Here is a 22,614-nt window from a genome sequence, read left to right on the forward strand (position 1 = left end):
CACATACAGTGTAGTTATTCCCTTCCAGAAAGCAGGAAATATCACAGCAGGTTTAATCTGAGAGGATGAACAAGATTCTCTGCTGGAGGTGACATGTAACTGATTGCAGGGAGCTTTGTCACTGATTTTCAATGCATTCCTTACCTTCAGCTGCTGCTGGAGCTCACTGTTCAACCTGGCGAGCACAGCATTGGCTTCTTTGTTTTTTCGTATAGCAGTCTGAATAGCCCTTTTCTGCTTGGAAGACTGTCTGCCAGACAGATAAATACAAAACATTTCAATTAAGAGCCTCAACAGTAGTTGATGCCAGAAGGCCAGCCATCCATTTTACGCCTCTGTACTCTATACACACTGGACTACACTTCAAAGACAAGGTACAAACTACACATTTAAGAGAAGAAAAATGTAACACTGAAATGAGATGGCTGAATCAGGTAGACCATTTGAAAGTAAAATGGTCACACTTGTTAAACCTGAATGACAGAAACATTTTAGGCTGTCTCAATTATTTCAAAATCATTGCATAGTGATTCAGCTTAAGAATAATCCCTGCATAGCTGTACTTATTACAGAATCTTTGATTTAACCATTTTCAGACATTTGCAGAGTTTAATAGTTCAAGAGCAGTTAACAGAAAATACAAAAATCATTCTGTGCGGAAAAAACCGACAATCTACACAAAAATACTGTATTAGATTTTTCAAGGCACTGCTGATTCTAATGTTTCTTTACTTTAAAAATTAATCTTCTTTAATTCAGAGCAGTCATCAAAATTCCATCAAAACCATCTGATGTCACAAACAGGAATAGCTAGATGGCTTATGGACTTTCCTCATTTCTTTTGCTGCTTGAAGAAAAGATTTCTCTCCTACTATTATTGCTCTATAGCCCACAGTAACTGATTTGGAGGAAATTACAGTTAGGCAGCTCTGTACAGAAGGACGAACCTATTCCAAGAGACAGAGGTAACAACAGGAAAAGGGAAAGAAAATAGAGAAAATACTTGCTGAATACCCACGTCCTCTTCCAAATAGATTATTTTTAAGTTTTACATGAGGCATCAAGAGCTCTTTAAAGACAAATTTGATCTAAAGCAGATGCCCTATTTAATTAAGGTCTATAGCAGTACACAGTTCCCCATTAGGTCTCTTCTCTTAGTGGCACTGATGGCACTAATCTTTGCAACAGAATTTGTTTCACAGCACAGGCAGGCCTTTATGCTGTTATCTTCCAGTGAATTGTCATTTTTCTGTTACACAATTTTGCTTCAAACTAACCTCCGTACACTACGAAGTAATAACAGTAGGAAAAAGATAGGAAAAAAAATTTTAAAAAAAAGAGGGAGATATGCCTCTGTGGTCATTTAAACATTTTAGGAATGATATAGACAAGACAGGATTAAGTCGAGACGCTAACAAATGCCGTTATCTTTCTTTGAACCACTACGGAATATGCACTCCCAAAGCACAAAATAGCACTTTAAGGGCATCCTAGGAGTCTTATTACTTATTCTAATCTCCAATTATGCAGCACAGATTCAGTTTACTGATAAACAGTTCAACAAGAACTGCTTGGCCGATTTGGGCAGCTCAGTTATGTTTCAGACTGAACCAGATGTCTTTGCAAGGCTTTCGGTGAAGGCAGGCTGTAATGTTTGCACATTGTTTCAGTTGATGTAGATGTATAGACCCAATAGGGCTTCAAGTGCTCTCACTTACCATTTATACAGCTCCTTCTCCACTGCTATTAAACAAATACATAGTAAAATCACCACAAGTCTTAGAGCTGTTGAAGCTGTCAGCAACAATTTATGAAACCAAACGACACATGCTGGGTTTGGCAATTACTGGATTATCACAAGTGGTCTATAACTCAGCTCATACCAGTGGCAAGCTCATTTCCAACTTGTCTTGTGATGAAGAAATATCACAAGGATATGACCAACATCAAGCATTTCATGACTCAGTTTCCTTAGCATTTATCTGGTTGTATTTGTCCACAGGAATGAACAAAATTTCAGAAGATGTGTAAGGCAAAAGCCACACACCCGAAGAGCTAAGAGAAGTAATGTTAGAGATTGTGGTTGAACAGCTAGGCTTGCTCTTCAGACATTTCTACCAGAAAAGAAGTAGGACACCTCTGAAGAGCCTATCGATCAAATGTTACCAACTTATACAGTCACTACAGACTTAGTCCACACTTGAGAATCATAGAATTATAGAATAACCAGGTTGGAAGAGACCCACCAGATCATCGAGTCCAACCATTCCTATCAAACACTAAACCATGCCCCTCAGCACCTTGTCCATCCATCCCTTAAACACCTCCAGGGAAGGTGAGTCAACCACCTCCCTGGGCAGCTTCTGCCAGTATCCAATGGCCCTTTCTGTGAAAAATTTTTTCCTAATGTCCAGCCTGAACCTCCCCTGGAGGAGCTTGAGGCCATTCCCTCTTGTCCTGTCCCCTGTCACTTGGGAGAAGAGGCCAGCACCCTCCTCTCCACAATTTCCTTTCAGGTAGTTGTAGAGAGCAATAAGGTCTCCCCTTGGCCTCCTCTTCTCCAGGCTAAACAAACCCAGATCCCTCAGCTATTCCTCATAAGGCCAGTTCTCCAGGCCCCTCACCAGAAGGGCTGGAGAAGACAGATGTAGATTTCAAAGATCTATCTGGTGAAACATTCTCAAAATCAGAACTGTTAAGCACAAAATTATACAAACAGCAAATCCTGCCATATCAGATCTCATGGTGCAGTTTGGCATGCTTGGTACAGGTTTTTACTTTTGGACTGGGTGGTGATGCTTGACTGCTGGCAGGGAAGAAGTCGCGTTTATAGTGGGAGAAAGTTCGGGGGTCTCCAGCCCCTGTGCCTCTGTCCGGAGTTTCCTGCGGGCAGGTTTGGAGGGTGGCTGAGCGAGAACAACCTCCTGTAAGGGAGAAGCACAGCAACGTTAAGTCAAGCCATGTGCGCCCTGTCATTAGGCTGGGAAATACTAGTGACACTGAAATTGCTGACAGCTGGCCTAAGATTTCATCATTTAAAAAGGTACAGAGTTTAATTCAAATTTGGTAATAGCCTCTCGGGTTTCTGACTTTGAATAAAGGAACAATGACTCCTGCAACCTCTTAATGAATTAAATTATTATACTGGTGTTTTGTCTTCCATCTGGATGACAAGCTCTTCAGAATTGGATTGTACAGCTCTATGCACATTTGTCAGGGCAGAGGCAGGGGTATAAATAAATACAAATACAAATGCCTAGTTGACCCAGAAGCATTAGAACTACACCCAGATTTATTTTTAATTATGCTTGGTTGGTAAAGATCAATAATCAATCACTTGCATCCCAGCTTAATACCTCCCATCTGACATGGAGTCTCTCCCTTCTCCTACCCTCTTCTTACATAAAGCAACACTGAAAATAGTTTAGAAAGACACATGTATCTAATTATCTACACAAAATAAAAATGTTGGAAGTGTAGAAGTACAATTACTTCTCTTGATAAATTACATTGGAGACTTAAGTCTGGTTTGCAGGTAAAACAAAAAGTCTTGGATTTTTATGCCTTTAATGGTAAGTGTTTTCATTATTTTAAATTAATATATCCTTTCTTTTGCAATGAAAAGCAGTTTTAACAACTTAAAGCTGTTTTAAATCTGAAATAGAAATATATCTTTTTCAGTGTATTCTATTATTAGATCTCTTGTACAAGGGATACAACTATTACTGTCCAATTTCACAAATGAGAAACTAAGACTCAAAAAGATGAAGTGACTTGACAAAGGTTATACATTTAGTGTCACATTCAAGACCAGAAGCCAAATTCTATTATCACTTACACAATGTGCATTTTACTGGTCCAGACTATCTTTCTTGCTGTGTTTTGGCCAAATATTAATAAAATAAAAATTAAATGAGGAAGCATTTACTGACCCACCAATCATAAGAAAAAAAACTGCAGTACACAGACCGACTCAGGGACTAGTATGAGTAATACAGAATGAAACCAGTATAAGACAATCAATAATTAGTATGAGTAGGATTATAATTAGAGAAATAAGAATTATAAGGGAACAAAAAGTGTCAACCCTGGAAAAGAGATTTATTTTTTTCAGTAACAGCAGAACTGAAAACTGTATAAGTCATTTTGATAAGGATGTCAGCACACCAGCACTGCACAGATCTCAGATAATACTGTGCTCTGAAATCCTAGGTGTTTGCACAGCTTCCTGCAAGCACGTGACACACAGCAAGTAAGGAACTTGTGTGTCCTTTCTACAACTATGAACTGTCAGGATACCAAATGCACGATCCCAGCCTCCCTTGAACTGCCAAAAATCTACCAAAAGCACAAACCCCTCTTCCGTTTCAAATGCAACACTGGAAGAAATGATCCAATGCCTAGAAGCAGAGTCCTCTGCAGGGGCAGGTCAGCACTGTGCCAACAACCTGCCTCCCACACCCCACAGCCAGGGCTTCTCTATATTTCAAATAGCCAGGTGGTATGAGAGTGAGCATGAAGTAGGTGGACCACAGGGATTTTATTTCCCCAGCAGGGCTGCAAAGCAGAGCAAGGAAGAAGCAGGGCTAGGTTAGTAGCAGCATGCAGCGAGCACAAGTGGAGCAAGGACAGAGCCCTGAAAGCTCTATCACATATAGGCAATGACATAGGACATTTGTCTACATCCTCTGTAGTGATGATGCTCCTTGGACAAAGAATGTACTAGATACAGCACCTTTCATGGCTGGGCTGAGCAAAGGTCTTAAGGTCTTGTAGGGACTCCCTGGCTTCAGGAGGAGCCGGAACAGGCAAGACCTATATTTGCCCCCAGTCAAAAAGCTTCTTCTGGCTGGAGCTGGTGGAAGGAGGCAGTGGGAGTGTGACCTGGAATGAGGGAAGGCTCACAGCCATTGCTAAGGCCACTCCATCCCTAAGCAAGACCTTGTGAAGACTCCATTGCAATTCAAGTGTTTACTTTATAAAAATGATACGTTCATACAAAAACTTATTAGCATCTGCACATCTTGCGCAAATCTCTTCTAGTCTATGTACATTTAGTAGCAGATTCTGAACTCTAGAAAGCAGGTGTATTTACATCAAACCACAACTCTCTAACTGGAAGCAAGAATGTGTCACAATTTGGAAGAATTACAGCAAGACGGGTGAAGTACAATCAGACTCTTTTTTGTCTCTTCTAAGGCTCTACAGGCCCCTATTGATTTGAAACAAATGTCAAGCTGCCTCTCCTAAAGCACATGCATTGATGTATATGCACTAAGAGCTTTCTTAATGATTTATCTGAGCTAATGTCACACGTGATCCCGGTTCTCTTCAGCGTCTTGACCTCCAGAGAGGGTAAACGTGTAAAAATGTAACCCTAACCCACTGTCTAATTTCTTTAAACAGTACAACAACCACATTTGTTGATGAAGGCAAATCACTCCATAGTGGTACAATGTGTGCAGATCTCACCTTTTTTGCTGAACTGTTTTCTTCTGCCTGCGATGGAGTTCTATTCATCTGAAGTTGTAATTCAACCTCAGATACTTGCTCTGTCTGCAACAACAAATCGGTCATTGCTACACCCAGAAAACAACTAGCAGTCACATACAATAAAGTCAATGAAAGGAAATGTTATAAACAAAAGAAAAGTTACTTTAACCATTCAGCAGTAGGGGAAATGGAGATCTAGAGAGACAGCTGAATGCATGACGTGTCTTTTGCAGATTTTTAATGAAACTGTTTTCTTTCATTTTATTGTGCTAGGAAAACAAAAGAAAACTTTTTTCATGAAGCTTTAAGAAATATGTCTCTGAATGTCAATGATCAAGTACCAAGAATTTCTTCTAGAGCTACTTCTGCAGTCTAAATACTCAGAGAAACACCAAGGAGGGTGGATAAAAGCTAGAAAGATGGTGCCTGTGACCTTATCTCCTGAAACTGATGAAAATTCATCACAGTAAGCCTCTGCCTTTGAAGTCTGCAAATGCTGGAGTGAGAAATTTTGAATTATACCAAAAATATCAGCAAAGTTACTAAAACCACAGTCATAAGAGAGAAGCCAAATAAATCTTCCCTCCTCCCTTCTCTCATTTCAAACAGAAACTGAGCTGAACACTCACCACACAGGTCTACACTTTGGCAAAACAAAACATCGTCCTACCAGCGTATCTGACCGAGCAGGAATTCAAAACAGAGGGTTAATCCCTTGCTTCACGTCTCCTGAAACCTCCCAGTACCTTTTGAGTTGCTTCGCCAGGACAAGGCGCAGCACATCAGCTCGGGAAGGGCAGTGGGATTAGGAGCTGCCTGTTCCCCTGCAGGCTGCTGCAAACACAGTATAAAAACAGTGCGGCTGTTTTCTGTCTAGGAGGTACGGGCTGACTCTCCAAGACGGGGAAGTCAGGCAGGAACGGGAGGCTGAGGGCAATTGGCACTGGCAGGCAGACTCTTCTCTTTCCCAACTTCTGCCAAGTTGGAGCCACGCTGACAACAGCCCCCGGGCAGGAGAGGCAACGTGCCATCCTGCTCTCTCCTCAAAAACAGGGTTGTTTCTACACAGGTGAAAGCTTGTATTTAAAACAAAGTTCAAGGCAAACCTCAGCTTCTGAAGGGGCCAGGTTTAGCCATAATATGTCACACACTTAACCTAATTCACTGCTGCCAAGAGGTTTCTGCAAAGGCCCATCAAGCTCTGCAGCAGTCACAAGTTTCCCAGTGCTTAACTGTATGTTAAATAAAAATGACAGCCTGCACAGAACTTTGTATATTTAGAAAGGAGGGATCTTTTTCATACCAATTCCATCTCTTTCAGAACAGACACAAGAGCTGTAAGAAAGTGTAGAGGAAACAGGATTCTGACAGGTTACTGCTGTTCTCCAACCATACAGTGTTAATGGTGTGCACAGAAGAGGGAGATATGGGATCTTTTTTTAAGATGCACATGAAATTCCTTCGGAGAGGAGGAAAAGGTGTCTTGGCTGACAAGATTTCTCTTCCCCTCTTCTAAACATGCTACATCTGTAACGTTATCTGGTAGTTCAAAAAAAACCCCCCAAACTAACCCATCCTGTAATTTTCCCTTATTATTTGAGAATTAATAACTTAAATATTTGTATTTTCACAATCACTGGATACTAACATTGAATTCTGGAAGCTTTTCATGGGTTGAAGCACTTCTATAACTCTAGTTTTCTGGTACAAGTGAGAGTGAAATGGAAAAAGCAATCTTTTTTTTTCCTCTACAAAAATCAAAGACCTTTAAAAGTCCTTTTAACGCAACAGAGTATTTGTTTTTCAGCAAGCTAAATGGCCCATAAGCTCCCTAGTTTCTACAGCCACTCTTTATATATTGGGAAGAAATTAAGGCACTGGTCACAGTAACCTGGCAAAGTCTATGAGGCCTTCATGAACGATTTGGGGATAGCAAAAGCTAAAACACCCAGAGCCACATGATAAATTTGGACCCAAACCACATCACTTTGACAAATCATTCGCTTAGGGATAGCAAGAGCACACACAGTCTTTCAGAGAGCCATGTCATATGTATACTATAAACTACAGCTTTGCTGCACAACACAATGACAGAGATAGATAAGAGCCAGCACTTACTGACCTTTCTTGGATAGGGAGCATTAGATATACCCCTAAACTAGCCAGGCAGCCAGTATCTGGTGCTCATGCTCTTTTCTTTTTAGTCTATGCCAAATCTTAAAGCAAGAAGACACTAATTTATTCCAACGAATGAAAAAGAAAGGAGATCAATCCCATGTTATTCGTGCTTAGATAAAATACAGCTTTTCAAGAACCAATGTGTTCAAACAGCACAGGAGTAACTAAGTAGACTGATATACTACAACATCAATTGTCAAATAAGCAGGAAAATTGAAATTACAACAAGATAAAGGACCCGGGGGGGAGGCGAGGAAAAAAAAAACCCAAACCACTAAACTTTTGCAGAAACTCTCCACACACTCTTTTTTTTTTAATGGTCTCATTGCAGGACTGAAAAGGGAAAAAAACATTTTTTTTTTCCTTCAGAAAGTAAATATAAATTGGTGGGCTGATGGAAAAAGGGGTAAGATTTCAAAATGTCTAACAGTGTGGTATCACCATTCCTGCTAATGCAATATATACTTTTTACTAGCTGAGTGCTGTGATGTGGCTGCCAGCTGAACAGCTGTGGCAACTGCTGGGCTGTGGCACCCGCTGGCTGAGCCTGGGCCACTGGGTTGGCTGCTCTTCCCCGCTGCCAGGATGCGAGAATGGCAAAGCTCCACAGCCAGTAGGACAGGGGATGGCTGGAGAGGACAGGTGGTTAAAAAAAAAGAAAGTGATATTTGACCCCCAAAAAAGGCAATCCATACTAAAAAAAACTAGTTCTGGTCATGCAGCTCATACATAATGAATAAAACCAACTGACTGCCATGTCCCTAAAGTGCCACCTAGTGGTATATGGGACAGGACATTTCTGAGTGCTTTGCTTAGAAGACGGTACCAAAAAATAGCTGTCTGCATTATTCAGGACCAGCAAGCCAGCCAGGCTGGGCATGGTAAGGCTCAGCTCTTTCTGGAGTCTCCTTTCCCTCTCGTGCAGAAGCCAGATCTACACATTAATGTTCTGCCAGCAGAGCTGTAATTTCTCCTCTACGAAAGATCTCCACTCCTCTGAGTGACTCGCCTCTGACACAAGTGCCCAAGCGTAAAAGAATCGGTATGCTGCTGCAGGGAATTTTCAGCCACTGACAGCATTTAAGCCAGGCAAAAATCTTTTGTTTAACTGCAACATGCATCAATGCAAAGAAGGTTTGTTGATTCAGCTATCCCAACAAAGTCCTCTAGGCAAGGCCTGAGAGGCTTTACAAATACATTTGCAAAAGCTGGTGTCTCCCCACACTGGCCCCAAGAGAAAAATAAATCCTGCTTCTTCTTTTGGCAAATGGACTCTTCAGATTTCCTTCCCTTCACAGATTTGAAATTGGGGTGAAAGCAAGTCCTTGTAGCCTTCAGATCACAGGCAGAGCAAGACTGGCTCCAGAATACTCCAGTCCAGGCTCCTAGATTAGAGTATAAGGATAATGTCATCCACGAGGAGTGGTAGAGGTGGTGCCTATTTATTAATAGGTGGTACCTCCTTTTTCTCCAGTGCAGTCTTGTATTTTCTAGAAACGGACATACCCTCCTAACTCTTCCAGGCAGAAGATAAAACTGGACAACAAAGTTTCTGTAGAACAGCCATGGCCAGGGACCAACCTACGGCCTGCAGCCAACAGTGAGCACTCTCCTTAAGGAGAGCATTAGGAATCACAAACGCTCATCATTTCATCCCATGATCCTTGCCCAGCCATTCATAATCTCCTCACTGCTCCATGTCAAGATACTTACCAGTACCTTTCTAAAAGAATATGTAACACTCACTTAAGCAGTAAATGCTTTGAAAGCCTCACATGAAAGATTTTCATAACTGTAAGAGAACGCATTACCTTACAACTGGCTCTTCACTTACGTTTCCAGTTCTTTGGCTTTGCAGTCCTGGATTACATGTAGATTTCACACCCACTTTTCAAGACAATCCATAACTGATCTTCCAGAACAGAAGGTTTATGCAGAGCTTTCATATTTCTGTTACCTGAGAGCCTTTTTACAGGAGGTGGAGTATATATTCAACCTTTCCTACAATTCAATCACACCCACACTTAAACTCCAGGCTAACATTACACACAGAAATAGTTCCATTGTAGTAAATGGCACTAGTCACAGAAATGAAGTTATCTCTGTGCATTCATTGCAACAGCCCATAATCATTACTTATACAGTGCCACTGCTTAGCTTTGCAAAAAAATGTATTGAGAACAGCTTTTCTGTTAGAAAAAGTAGGATACTAAATATGCTTAATGCTCAGTATGTGCACATTGCAATCTTCTATCATCTCTACGTAAGTTCACTTAAGAGGTATTTTGCTCCTTTTTGATAGGAACAGTTGGACTCGATGATCCAGTAGGTCTCTTTCAACCTGGTTATACTATGATTCTATGATTCTAATTTCTAAGAAGTCAAGAAGTCTGAATTCCAGTTTCTGCGAGTGTTGCGCATCCCACACTGAATCATCATTTCTTTTTATTGCTTGTTACAGAAACTGAAAATGATAAGACAGAAAGAAAACCCATAGGGATGTGAATGCAACAAGCTGACAGGGTCTTAGTGTGCTGCCTGCTTTCTCAGCACTGCGCAGCCCTGAAGTTTTGGTAAGCTTTTTCTTTCCCGGAGCTATCTGAGGGATGGTGATAAGATTGAGTAAAAAGGCAGTAAATACAAACAAATTGCTGCAATGTTCAGCCCATTTGCAAGGAAAGAATAGGACACAGATGGAAGCATTAACAATCTGTTTTAGTACTCCACTTCCACAAAACCGGATTAACATAAGCTAGAAAGGGGTATGTGCATTCCACTAGAGATACAGGCATTGGATTCTCAGCTTTTTTTGCTGTTGTTTTTTATGATAAATGTGAAGCCAAATTAAAAAATTATTACAACACATTTTAATTAAGATAACCCCCCTTCTTCCATTCTCCCAAAAACCTCTTTAGAAAGGATTTTATGGCATCCATCAACTATCCCCAAAATTCAGTTTTAACTGTGCTACTTTCCCCATCTCTTCAAACAATAATTTATTTTGTCTGACCATTTTAGATTTTATATGTAACTTTCATGAGAGGAAGAGAATCCACTTGTATTATATTAAAGTCACAGATGGCAAAATCTTCTGTGTTAAAGAAGACTTTCAGTTTTATTACAGTTACAGGCTTCTTCAGTACCTATTGCACTGATTATGCAACACATGTTATTCTGCAGCCAAAACCATCGAGATGATCAAAAACCCCACCCTCTGCTTGCACAAGGATTGTAAATGTAAGCTAAAAAAATATGCATTTAGTTTAATATAAAATGGTTGTCTGAGAGAACACCATCATGTATACAAATAACATGCTGCCAAAAGCGAAATCTTCCTTTTTTTTTTGTAATTTTTATTTCTATAACAAAAAAGTTCCTTCCTGCAAAACTCCAGGTGTCCTGCCAGCACTTAAAACTCCGCACATAATTTTACAGAGTAAGGCAGTGCCTCAGTTGGCTGAATATTGGCTGAATAATTTCTCCAAACAACCTTGTAACAGAGATAAGCAATTCCTCCCTCATCCTCCATATATCTTTGCTTTACCCAAAGATGCTGGCAGTGGAGGGACCTCCAAGAGCAGCTCCCAGCATGGAGCTTGCATGTGGCCATCCCACTCAGGAGGTTAAGGTCTCAGCAGCACAGACAGGAGACCCTCCCTACACCTCTTGGCCTCTGCACCACAAATCAGCGGGGGCATAATTGATGGTTACAGACACAGCCTACACATAGTCCATGCTCATGGCTCTCCACGGATTCACCAGAACATGGAGGCATTTACTAGAGACAACTTCTTGAATTATTTCCCAGTTTTCACTTGCAATTCTGGGTGATGACAGGCCAAAAAAGCTTCATGGAATTATGAACTATCGAGTAACATTTGGGGAGTGGAACATTCGATATGTTAGAAAGTATATCATCTTCACTTTCCAATACCACCAGGTGCCTGTGACTGTGTAGGGTGACCCACACCCATTGTCCTTCACAGAACTTTGTTTCCATGATTTCACCAAATCAATAACGTCTAACAGTAATGATGGCCACTAAACTAACAGCCTAACTCTTGAGCTCACATAACAGTAAAATTTTAATCTTTAGAGCTGCAGTGTACTCATACACTTCATTTTCATAATGTTAATAGCTGCCTATATACTCCACTTCAGTTGAACACTTTGCCTTCATCCATAATTTTTTCAGCACCTGTCAAAATTGCCAGCATGGAACCAATGGGAAAACGAGGTCCCAAGGTCTCCAGAAATTAAAGTTCAGCACAAAAATGAACGGGCTTAAAATTCAGACTCTGGGAAAAGAGAGAGACTAGGAACATCAGTTTTTTCAGCCAAGATATACAGGGTTTTTCTTTCAGTCCCACTGTTTTCAAATCCCCTTCCATAACACAGACAGGATTGAAGACATGCCTTCATTACTGGACAGGAAGGTAGTGAAATACAGTAATTTAAATAAAGGAATGTTTATCTAATTGGGCAATGCTGCGGTTAGTGAGCTGATGTTGGATAAAATCCTAAAGTTGTATTTGCTCTTCAGTGTTCATCCATAATTCCTATTAGCGTAAATACGCTACTAAATCTTCCACAGTAAGCAGCTGTGGTAAATTACTTCTGTAGGCTTAAAAGCCAACAGTAATAAAGTATTATTTTTTTTTCCATTTAAAAAAAATAACAACAGAGGCTTATATGAAATGCGCATACACATTTAGTTCCAGCACGGTGTTATTCGTGAGCACTCAAAGTTATTTCCTATCTGAAATCTGTGTCAGTGCAAATCAGCTATATATGCTATTGACTTCCCATCATGATTCTCACCACCTTCACGTTATACAAATTTTCTCTGTACAGCCCTAAGGTCCAAAAAATAACTTTAGGGCCACCTTTATGTCATTTCTCCTCAATGGCTTAAGTTTACCACTAAGTTAGGAACATAGGATCAGTAAAAATTACCCGAGCCACTGATCCAGTCCTCTACAAGCCCAAAAAACACCACAGTAAGTATTTCAAGAAGCTAGAAGTTATTTGTTCAATAATATATACCATCAGTTGGAGTGGAAGTATGACAAAAAAAAAAAACAAATCAAAAACAAACTAAAAACCAAAAAGAGTAGAAAAGCCATAAATATAGCATGTCGAGGGAAGTGAGCAAGTGAGGTAAGGCACTGCCAGTGTTCTAAGTCTGTACAATAGCTGGCAGCATATTATTTATGGTGTGAAGAAACAGGGAAACTAATAAAGTTATCCTTAAATCCAAGCAGCTACTGCAGACTTGCTAAGAATGAGATGTGCTACTAGAGTTTACAGAAGGTGTCACTGAACTTACACACAGGCATTTACACAATAGTAAACCACTTCAGAGTTAACTTACTATCCAACACAAAACTGCTCTTTGTATAAGCTTGTTTCTATACATACTCCTTCCAAGTTATGGGATTTAGGTAAAACTTTAATTACTTTCTTTTTTAATAGGAAAGCAAAATGAATTGAGGATTCTAATAAAGCATTTCATACTGCATTTCCCAACGTCTACTGGATACCAATTCAAAATGGCTTACAGAGAGATATGGGTTGGAATTTGAAAAAGATTGCAAATTGGAAATAATGGCATATCCACATTATGTAAACCTGCTTTTTGTTCATCTTTACTCATTAAATTTATTTACAGCCACCACAGGAACCTCAGATGAAAGCACCATTGCACCGGAGAAACATCTGGTGAAAGCTCTGAGGAAAACTTGGGTACAGTTTGTGGACTGATGTAAGTTTAATACAATGCCAACCTCAGCAATCGAGAAAAATCCTGAGGAGACGGAGATAGCATAGCCTTTTAAGCCACCAATAAGAAAGAAATGCAGAGTCAATCCATCAACCCAAAAGCCTGTCATTCAGGTTTGAAGAGATGCAGCCACACCAGTAAAGGTGTTTGCCTATAAGAGGTGTGGAATGGCACGGGCTGCCAGCAGCAACCCAGAGCAGAGCCAGACCTGCTGTTATTTTCCCATAAGCTGGCCAAGTCCTCTCAGGATTCCAAGACTCAAGCCTCTCACAATAAGCCTGAGCATCCACTGAGCTCCAAAGCAAAGGCCACAGTAGCGTTAGCTCTGAGTTTTACCTCGTACCTTGCTCACCCACCCAGTGCTGCAGTCTTCCTCCTTCGTTATGCAGCTGACTACACTAAGTAGGCAGAGTTGGATATGGACATAATTTAATAAATTTGTGGTATGACTAGACATGTTTGGCACACTCTGAATAACCAGTGTTTCGGTAACTTACTGAGCTTGATTACCTTGGAGGTTCTGACAGGAAAAATAATGTTTTCCTAAAGGTTGAAACAAGTTCTACTAAAATCAACAGCAACCTGGGACCAAAGTAAAGACACCATTTCAATATTGCTATTGATTAAGGTCACAGGCAGACTTCAGCTCCACCGTAATGTAATACCTATCCCTTAGTACCTCTCTTTTATGCACTTTGGCCTTTACACCTCACGAGTCCTTTAATCTCACTCTAAAGAGTCAACTGGTCCAGCCTGCTTCCCAGTCATCCATAGAAAACTGTAGTCCTCAGAAGCAATTACTTCCCTCTCCTCCTCCATCAACTGATTTCCAAAGCTAAGCCAAAATAAGCACACTATGAACATGCTTATACAGTGCACAGCCACCTGAAGTATGTGAGGTTCACTTCATTTCCAAGCTACATTTCTCAGTCACTATGGTTAACTGCAGGCATACAGCAAAACATTACAGCAATAAAAAAAAAGGATTTTCAATAGCATTGTTAAAAAATAAGTTAAAAAAGAAATATAAGAAGAATTTATTAAATCCTGAAACAAGAAAAAGCTGAACGTGTCATTTCAGTATTATGGCTTTTCTTTAGTTCTTGATCCTGCCTCATTTTTGAAAACAGATCCCTCCCTCGAACTTCTTCGTGCTCTTTAAATTAAGGGACCCACTGGACTAATGCAATCCATATGCTTACTATTGCTTACATGCTGTCCATAAGGGTCAACTCAGCTGAACCCCATCACACATACTTCCCCCCTGTCTGTTACCTTTATCACAGCAAAGCATGCTTGGAGACAAAATAAATAGAATGTGACAACTATGAAGTTTATCATGTTTTCAAGAACTGGTTCTATGTAGATTTTTGCTATGTGTCAGAACAAGAACACTTTTATGAGGATTTGATTAAACATCTTTAAAAATCATCAGAAATAAATTAAGCAGATGGAAGCGATGCATGTAAGCACAGCATCAACTATATATTCATTTACTAAAAAGCCACAGAAGCCAGTTGTTTTTCTTTCAGAAAGCAGACTTTTCTATTGTAGAGGACCAGATCAAGAATTTCACATGAGAACCTTCCTGTGTTTATCATTTTAGAAAGGTCCTATATTCTGCATGGCCCAACATAGGATGAGCAGTTGGCTTATTATTTGTGATATAGTAAGAAAGGTGCTGGACATGCCTAAATAAATTAACATCTCTCCTCATTGTCCTACTAAGGAAATAGAAATTGATCACAGGACAAGAAAACAAACAATTTGTAGAACCTTGCTTGAAAACATGTTTGTTGGTTTTGGTTTTTTTCCTGTAAGAACTGGATTTGTTATATTTACTGCTTTTCCCAATGGCAGCAAGAGGGCTTGTGCTGCATGGAGCCAGTGCACTGTGGCAAGTCTCAGTAGTGGCAGCTGCTGCAGGCACAAGGCAGGGAGCCGCATCACAGGATCAGGGGAAGCCAGAGGGAGATGCTGCTCCCTGGGAAGCATTAGCCAAAGCAGGAATGTGATGGATGCACTTAGGAGCATTTGGTATAAGCAGTACGGCTAATGCCATACTGACTCAGAGTGAGCACACAAGCACAAACCAGAACGCTCTACAGTCCTCAAGGTAGAAATTAGCTGCACTCAGATGCTAAAAAAGGGCTAGGGAGAGAAAGAGATCAATGACCTGCTGGCAGAGCTGGGGCTAAGAACAAGCCTGTTATGATTTCTATCGTAAGTACTGCGCAGCCAGAAATATTCAACAGCAGACTCTTAATGGTAGATCCAAAACTCAAGTGAGGACTGTTTCTGGCTCAAGGAAGGTGTCTCACCAAGTTTTTGTATGTAACAGGCTGTTGGCTTCCCTATACACTTTTTCCTGTTATACATTTTACCTAAAGGAGTAATATACAAAGCATAGTGCCACCTAAGACTTAACAAAGCCAAGAACACATTGAGACCAAGACACTGAACCTCCACCGTTTCCTAAAACATGAAAAAGTGTCTGGATGCAGATACCCATAATTTAGTCACACAGAATCACAGAATCACAGAATAACCAGGTTGGAAGAGATCATCGAGTCCAACTGTTCCTATCAAACACTAAACCATATCCCTCAGCACCTCATCCACCCGTGCCTTAAACACCTCCAGGGAAGGTGAATCAACCACCTCCCTGGGCAGCCTGTTCCAGTGCCCAATGACCCTTACTGTAAAGAATTTTTTCCTAACGTCTAGCCTAAACCTCCCCTGGCGGAGCTTGAGGCCATTCCCCCTTGTCCTGTCCCCTGTCACTTGGAAGAAGAGGCCAACACCCTCCTCTCTACAACCTCCTTTCAGGTAGTTGTAGAGAGCAATGAGGTCACCCCTCAGCCTCCTCTTCTCCAGGCTAAACAACCCCAGCTCTCTCAGCCGCTCCTCATAAGGCCTTTTCTCCAGCCCCATCACCAGCTTTGTTGCTCTTCTCTGGACTCGTTCCAGAGCCTCAACATCCTTCTTATGGTGAGGGGCCCAGAACTGAACACAGGATTCGAGGAGCGGTCTCACCAGTGCCGAGTACAGAGGGTGGATAACCTCCCTGGACCTGCTGGTCAGGCCGTTTCTGATACAAGCCAAGATGCCATTGGCCTTCTTGGCCACCTGGGCACACTGCTGCCTCATATTCAGTCGGTTGTCAACCAACACCCCCAGGTCCCTCTCCTCCAGGCAGCTTTCTAGACAGACTTCTCCTAGTCTGTAGCACTGCATAGGGTTGTTGTGCCCCAAGTGCAGGACCCGGCATTTGGCCTTGTTAAACCTCATGCCATTGGACTCAGCCCAGTGGTCCAGCCTGTTCAGATTTGCATTGTGCTATGGTTGTGTGATGCTCTTAAAATAATCAAAAAAAACCATCCAAAAACCAGAACATAAACACACCACTAATAGTTTGAAACTTAATAGCATAACTTAATAGTATAACTGACACAGCATTTGCTTCCTTTCAGCATTATTCTTCAAACCCATGGGTGAAGTACACTCCCAGATGCCATGGGTCCCTTCACAGACACCCTGTGAGAATTTGAAGCTCGAGAAGCAAACAGCAGGTATCAAGTCCATGCCTTTCAGGCATGAAACTTACTGGTAGACTAGCTTTACTAGCCTTTAATTTACATATTTTTCTAGTGGGTGCATGTCAGCTCCACTACAAATAGATTTAATTAGTCTGTAATTTGACATTGCAACACACCGGCTAGACAGACCAATGAAAAAAGACATGTAGGGAACTGCAGAGCAAACAGTAGATTTGCACTAACTTGGAAACAAGAACAACTGCTATGCCCAAGCCAACTTGGGCTAACCACCGCAACAGTAACATAAATAAGTGAATAATACACATCAAAGTGCTAAAGCTTTGTCCATACCTGAGATACAGAAGGTCGAGGGGGCAGTGCAGGTGGTGGTGGGGGCAGCCAGCCAGACCTCACAGCTGCACGGTGAGAAAAGAAGAAAAACAAACAAAACCACATTAATTTAATTCCAAATAAAATCAGAATTAATTTCCATAATTCCTAATGAAGTGGCAGTATTCACCATTTTAATAACAGAAACCAAACTTGATCCTTATTGAGTAAAACCATGTTTGAAGTAACCTCATGAGTAGTGAATGAGCAGTGATTTAATTGCCTTAAAAACCCACAATGTTATGATAAAAAGCAGAGATGGAAGCCCGTCAGCCACAAAAGCTATAGCTGAAGCAATCCAATTCTAAGTAAGCCACAGAAACAGGGCTTAATTGTCCTTGGGACTTTGCTCATCATCATTAACATTACTGCCTTTAAAAAAAATAAAAAGCGATGCTTTGGCACACAATGTAGACATTAGCATTCATTCCAGATAAAATACACTATGTGATGGAGTGCAACCTTAAAAAGCAAACAATTGACATGGAATTAATATGACAAAAGCCTAAACAAACCAAAAAGAATTGTGTTTCTTTGGCTTTAGGTTTTGTTTTTGCATGTAATTACTCACAAGAGGTATTTTGGAGGGATGAAGAGAAATACGGGAAGGAAGACAAACTGTAATGGTCAGTTAAGGCCCCCTTAACACAATGCAATGTCAGCTTTTAGTGTGAGCCAGCACAACAAACACGTAGGCCCAGATACAGTTTCCTTAAAACACCTAAAAACCTATCCTGGGACAAAAATACAGATCAGATGATGTCTTCCAATGGCACTTGCAGAGAGGAGGAGACTAGCACAGAGACAACAACCAGGACTGGTGAGAGTCCTAAGGTGGGTTCCCCTCTCCAAGCTCCTGTCACACTGAGAGCTTGGCAATTGCACTGGCAAAGATACCAGGCAGTCCGTCTTGTGCTGGTGGTTATTTGTATAGCATACCTCATCCCCTCCATTAAACTTAGAAATGCCTTTTATCACAGTAATTACATTTACGCACTTTTTATTTCCATGCATATTTTAAAAAGCCACAAAGACCATTAAGAGCCTTTCTACAGCTTCACCATTGATATGTATCATACACATCTAAAAACGTCTATGTCGTTGAAAACACAAAGAAAAAAGGTATTAACCATTAAAAACAACAGTGACAAGAATAAAAATATGTGGGTGAAAACACAGAGAACAGACACGTTGACTATATGCAGTTCCACACAGCCTTTTAGACTGAGGTTTCTTACATCTTCTGTACCATCATCTCTTGAATCAAAAGAAAGCCTGATATCACTGCACACAGTGCAAAGGAGAGACATAGAACAATTAAAATCCAACTTCAGTTAAGCAATGAAGCCACTAACAAACCTAGAGGTGTGAGAGAGATTTTACAAAAATATGGTCATTTCGATCCTTTCTGTTTTTCTTTATAAGGCCACTGCAATATCAGCATGATTCCGTCACTATATTCACCATCTCCTCTGTGCAACTAATCACTGTAAAACAACAGTGGAGTGAGAAACCTTCCATTCCTTTAGTGTGAAATTCAGATTATTACCTTATTTATCTGACCACTAGCAGTGGCTTTGGCAATTACAGCTAATAACAACATTTGAAAACACCATCTAACTCTAACACCTGCGCTCTGTAGCTGCATGCTGAATAGTGCACAAGTACACACGCTCAACACAAACACATTTTCAGGAAACCTTGTGGGAGCTGAGCTGCGAAGCTCCAAGGAAAGTATCCGTGTGCATCTTACCCTTCCACCACTACCAGTGATTATCACTACAGGGGTATCATCTCTACTCTCCGAACAGCTCCAATGTCATTGAGGAGCACAAATTACACACTTCCCAATGAACCCCCAGCAGCTCAAACACAAAGCTATGGAGCGCACTGCTGCCATGGGCAGCTCCCTCAGAGCTGCATCCTTTGGGAATTCACTTTTACTTAAGCTTCAGAGGATACAACATGTACTGTCCTTGCTCACCAATTCTTCAAACACAGCAATATACCTAGAAAAGCAACAGTGCAGTCCTTATACAGAAAAGCACTGGGTTTCATAGAAAATAATTTCCTGAAGTGGCTCCACACACTGTGAAACCCTGGAAGTCTTCTGGGATTTGGCCCACAAAATTTCAAAGGGAAAAGTAATTTTTCCATACGATGGTCAAATGTAAAAAAAAAACAAAACAAAAAAACAACCAACCAACCAAAACCACACCACACTAAATAAAACCACCTCAAAAAAGCTGCTTCTTCAGCTTTCAAAATACAACATATATGAATTCAGCATTAAAGACATTAGATGCTTACACCATGTGCATTTGACCCACTTTCCTCTTTTTAATCCTGCAAATTCTAACTTAAACTACTCATGAAATATGCATAAAATTCCTGCTGTTTCAGAACATCTTTGTCCTGTTGTTAGAAGGTAATCATGCTTATGTGAGCAGAATTGCTAGAAAAAAAAGTTAGTTGACTTTTGAGGACTAAAACCAGCTTATAAAAAACTCAACACTTTTGTCCACAGGGCAATGAAAAAATATTTAATGACAGATGCTGCCTGCTTTAGCCTTCTCTACTGTCACTACCCTAAAAGAGGACAGTATTAACAGATATTAATAGGTTTTTATGTGCAACAGCAGGTGACTTGCAATATTAGGATATTCCACAATGTCTGCCTTCCTAGGATACCACTCCACACAGATGGGCTCTTGCTGCTAAAAGATGGCATCACTATGTCAACTCCCAAAGCAAACCCAAATACAGAGGGAGACCTGTTTCCAAAATGTAAGCAAGCATCCTGGGACTGAGGAGCAAACAAATAAATATCATATTTCCGGGTGTACATCTCAGAGCTTGGACAAACTGCATGCCATTGCTCTTGGAAAACAAGTCTTCGACACCATATGCAAAGGCAGAGGCGACACAGGTCGCCTTGTTACTGAGCTGTTTGGTGGCATTCAAACTAGGGTAAGCAATGTAAAGCAAATCTCAAAGATAGTACTGTGGAGAGGCCATACACGTACCAGCAAAATTAGTTTAAGTATATCCAGTATCCATATCACATGTATTCCTGTAAATGATAGCATTTTCACTTGCTAGTTACTTCCACAATGATAAGGCTTTCAGTTCAAAAATCATGGCTCTTTACTTAGCATGTTTACACTTTAAGGCAGATTATCAGCATGGAAGGCTTCCAGGACCACTTTTCTGCCCTACCTCAGCTATCACGAAGGTCTGATAGCACTAACATGACACCACACTAGATAAAAAACCACACGCTTTCCAATCTGAAGCTAGATTAGCATTTTAAAACAAACACCAGGCTGTAATGCTACACTCTGAGAAGAGGCTTTGTCATCCTATCTGACCATACTGCTCTGCCTCCAGCCTTCCTAGCAGACAACACAAATCTTCAGCACTTTCACTACTCAGCGTGGTGAAAAATATCAATCATGGTGACCATCCAAGCAGCTCCTTTACTTAACTAACTAGATCTAGGAAGAGGAGTCCAAGAAAATACATACCATGGTCCAGCCAAACTTATGGGAAGTAGGTCTTTAGCTCACCAAGCACAGCAGCAAGGGAGGATGCTAAAATTAGGGTGGAACAAATCCGGGCCCTTGGGATTTTTTAGAGCAACCTACAGCAGCAGTGTGCTGCTCCTCTCTCACTCAGTGACTGTCACCTGTCCTCTTGTTTCTTGGCATTGAAGAAAACTGCCATAATACTTCAGGCTGTCGGATGCATGCTATTTTTTAAAATTAATTAATAATGGAACAGCAGTGTATGGAACTGTACTTTCTGTAACATTTCCATGTCAAGTGCTTAATTTCATTTCCATTCTTTACACCTGCCTTCCTTCTTTAAAAAAAATGTACTACTACTCATCTGAACTGAACACTTCCATAAACAGTGTCTTGAAAGAGGGTGGTCTTCCTAGGTCAAGGGCCATTTTGTACCATTCTAGTCAAAGTGAAACTAGCTATCTCCTACCGAAGGATGTTGACCTCATCGCATCTCAAAACTCTACACACCTTTCACGCCATGACCAAAAACACACTCAAGAGTTCGGCTGCTCCTCTTACTACAATCACCATTCCCAAAGGGAGAAAGAGGCCTGTGTTTCTCAGCTCACACAAAGGGTGCAGCCCTAACCAAACCCAGTCCTAAGTCCAGGTTCACCTGAAATTGGCCTAACTCAAGTTCTTGCTTCTGTTCTGCTTCCCCACCACCACCACCCCACTTCTGCAACTGGGTGGGGACCATCCAGAGACTGGGGAGAAAACTCTGAGAGCACTCCTCGGTACAGTCTGGCTGGTACGGTTGGTATTTTTCAAGTGGATGATAAAGCACTGTTGGATCAAGAGTGAGGCTGGTTGCATGGCAGATTTACATAAGTTTATGCTGCTTGAAAGTGCTTAGCTCCTGGGCCAGGTTTAACAAAAGACCAACCAGTTCATTTTATCAGGAGGCAAAGGATCTGCAAAAGATAAGCTAACAGTTCTCCAAACTACCTAAGGCTTCAGCTCCTTAGGTACTTTGGGCAGCTGGCATTTTCACCCTTCCACTCTGACGCTATTTTGAAAAGGTTTTTTGAGATACTTTTCCTGCTTCTGTTGCCAAAGGTAGACCACAGAACAGTTCTGAGTTTAAGCTTGTTTCTGTTTACCTCCATCTTACAAAACGTCCCTTCTTGTCGACTGAAATTGTTATTTGGATATCCCGTAATACCACTCTCTGCACTCCTTCATTTATTTACATTCCTGACAACAATGTTGGTAAGGTGATTGTGGAATAACTGTTTTTCAAGAGATCCAATTTATTAATTCTCCCTATTGCGTCTGCAGAAAGTTGCAACAAGAAAGAAAAATTAAAGCTGTAGTCAGGAATGTAAATATCACGACGGATTCTAGTAAGGTGGTTGTGAAATAACTATTTATCCAGAGATTAATTCTTAATAATTTCTCCTCAAAAGATAACAGCAATGTGAAAAAATATTTTAGACTCTTAATTTTGTCATCAGGTCTATAGAAAGACAGTAGAAAGCATCACCAGTGTCAGAACAATCTCTCTTCTCACAGCTAGTTTTGGGAACCTGCTCAGCAGCAAAGCTTCATTCGACACAGGGAGTAATACGTGCAGTTGATACAGACACACTCCTGCTACAGGTGTTTTGTGTGCCAATCATACAGAACATCAGTCAACTGCATGGAAAATTACCCAAGTACT

At 40.9% G+C, this 22,614-nt stretch overlaps 1 protein-coding gene across 1 annotated transcript in view; it reads right to left on the reverse strand.

Annotated features, from left to right (window-relative positions):
• REPS2 (RALBP1 associated Eps domain containing 2) overlaps positions 1-22,614 on the reverse strand; it is a 101,709-nt gene that overhangs the window by 6,382 nt on the left and 72,713 nt on the right. The window contains exons 15-18 of the mRNA XM_069854618.1: positions 17,344-17,408; positions 5,473-5,556; positions 2,779-2,924; positions 145-250 (exon numbers count right to left, since the gene is read on the reverse strand). Of these exons, the coding sequence (XP_069710719.1) occupies positions 145-250; positions 2,779-2,924; positions 5,473-5,556; positions 17,344-17,408 (401 nt within the window). The remainder of the gene's footprint in view (positions 1-144; positions 251-2,778; positions 2,925-5,472; positions 5,557-17,343; positions 17,409-22,614) is intronic.

This window comes from Phaenicophaeus curvirostris, chromosome 1, assembly GCF_032191515.1.
Source record: "Phaenicophaeus curvirostris isolate KB17595 chromosome 1, BPBGC_Pcur_1.0, whole genome shotgun sequence".
NCBI lineage: Eukaryota > Metazoa > Chordata > Aves > Cuculiformes > Cuculidae > Phaenicophaeus > Phaenicophaeus curvirostris.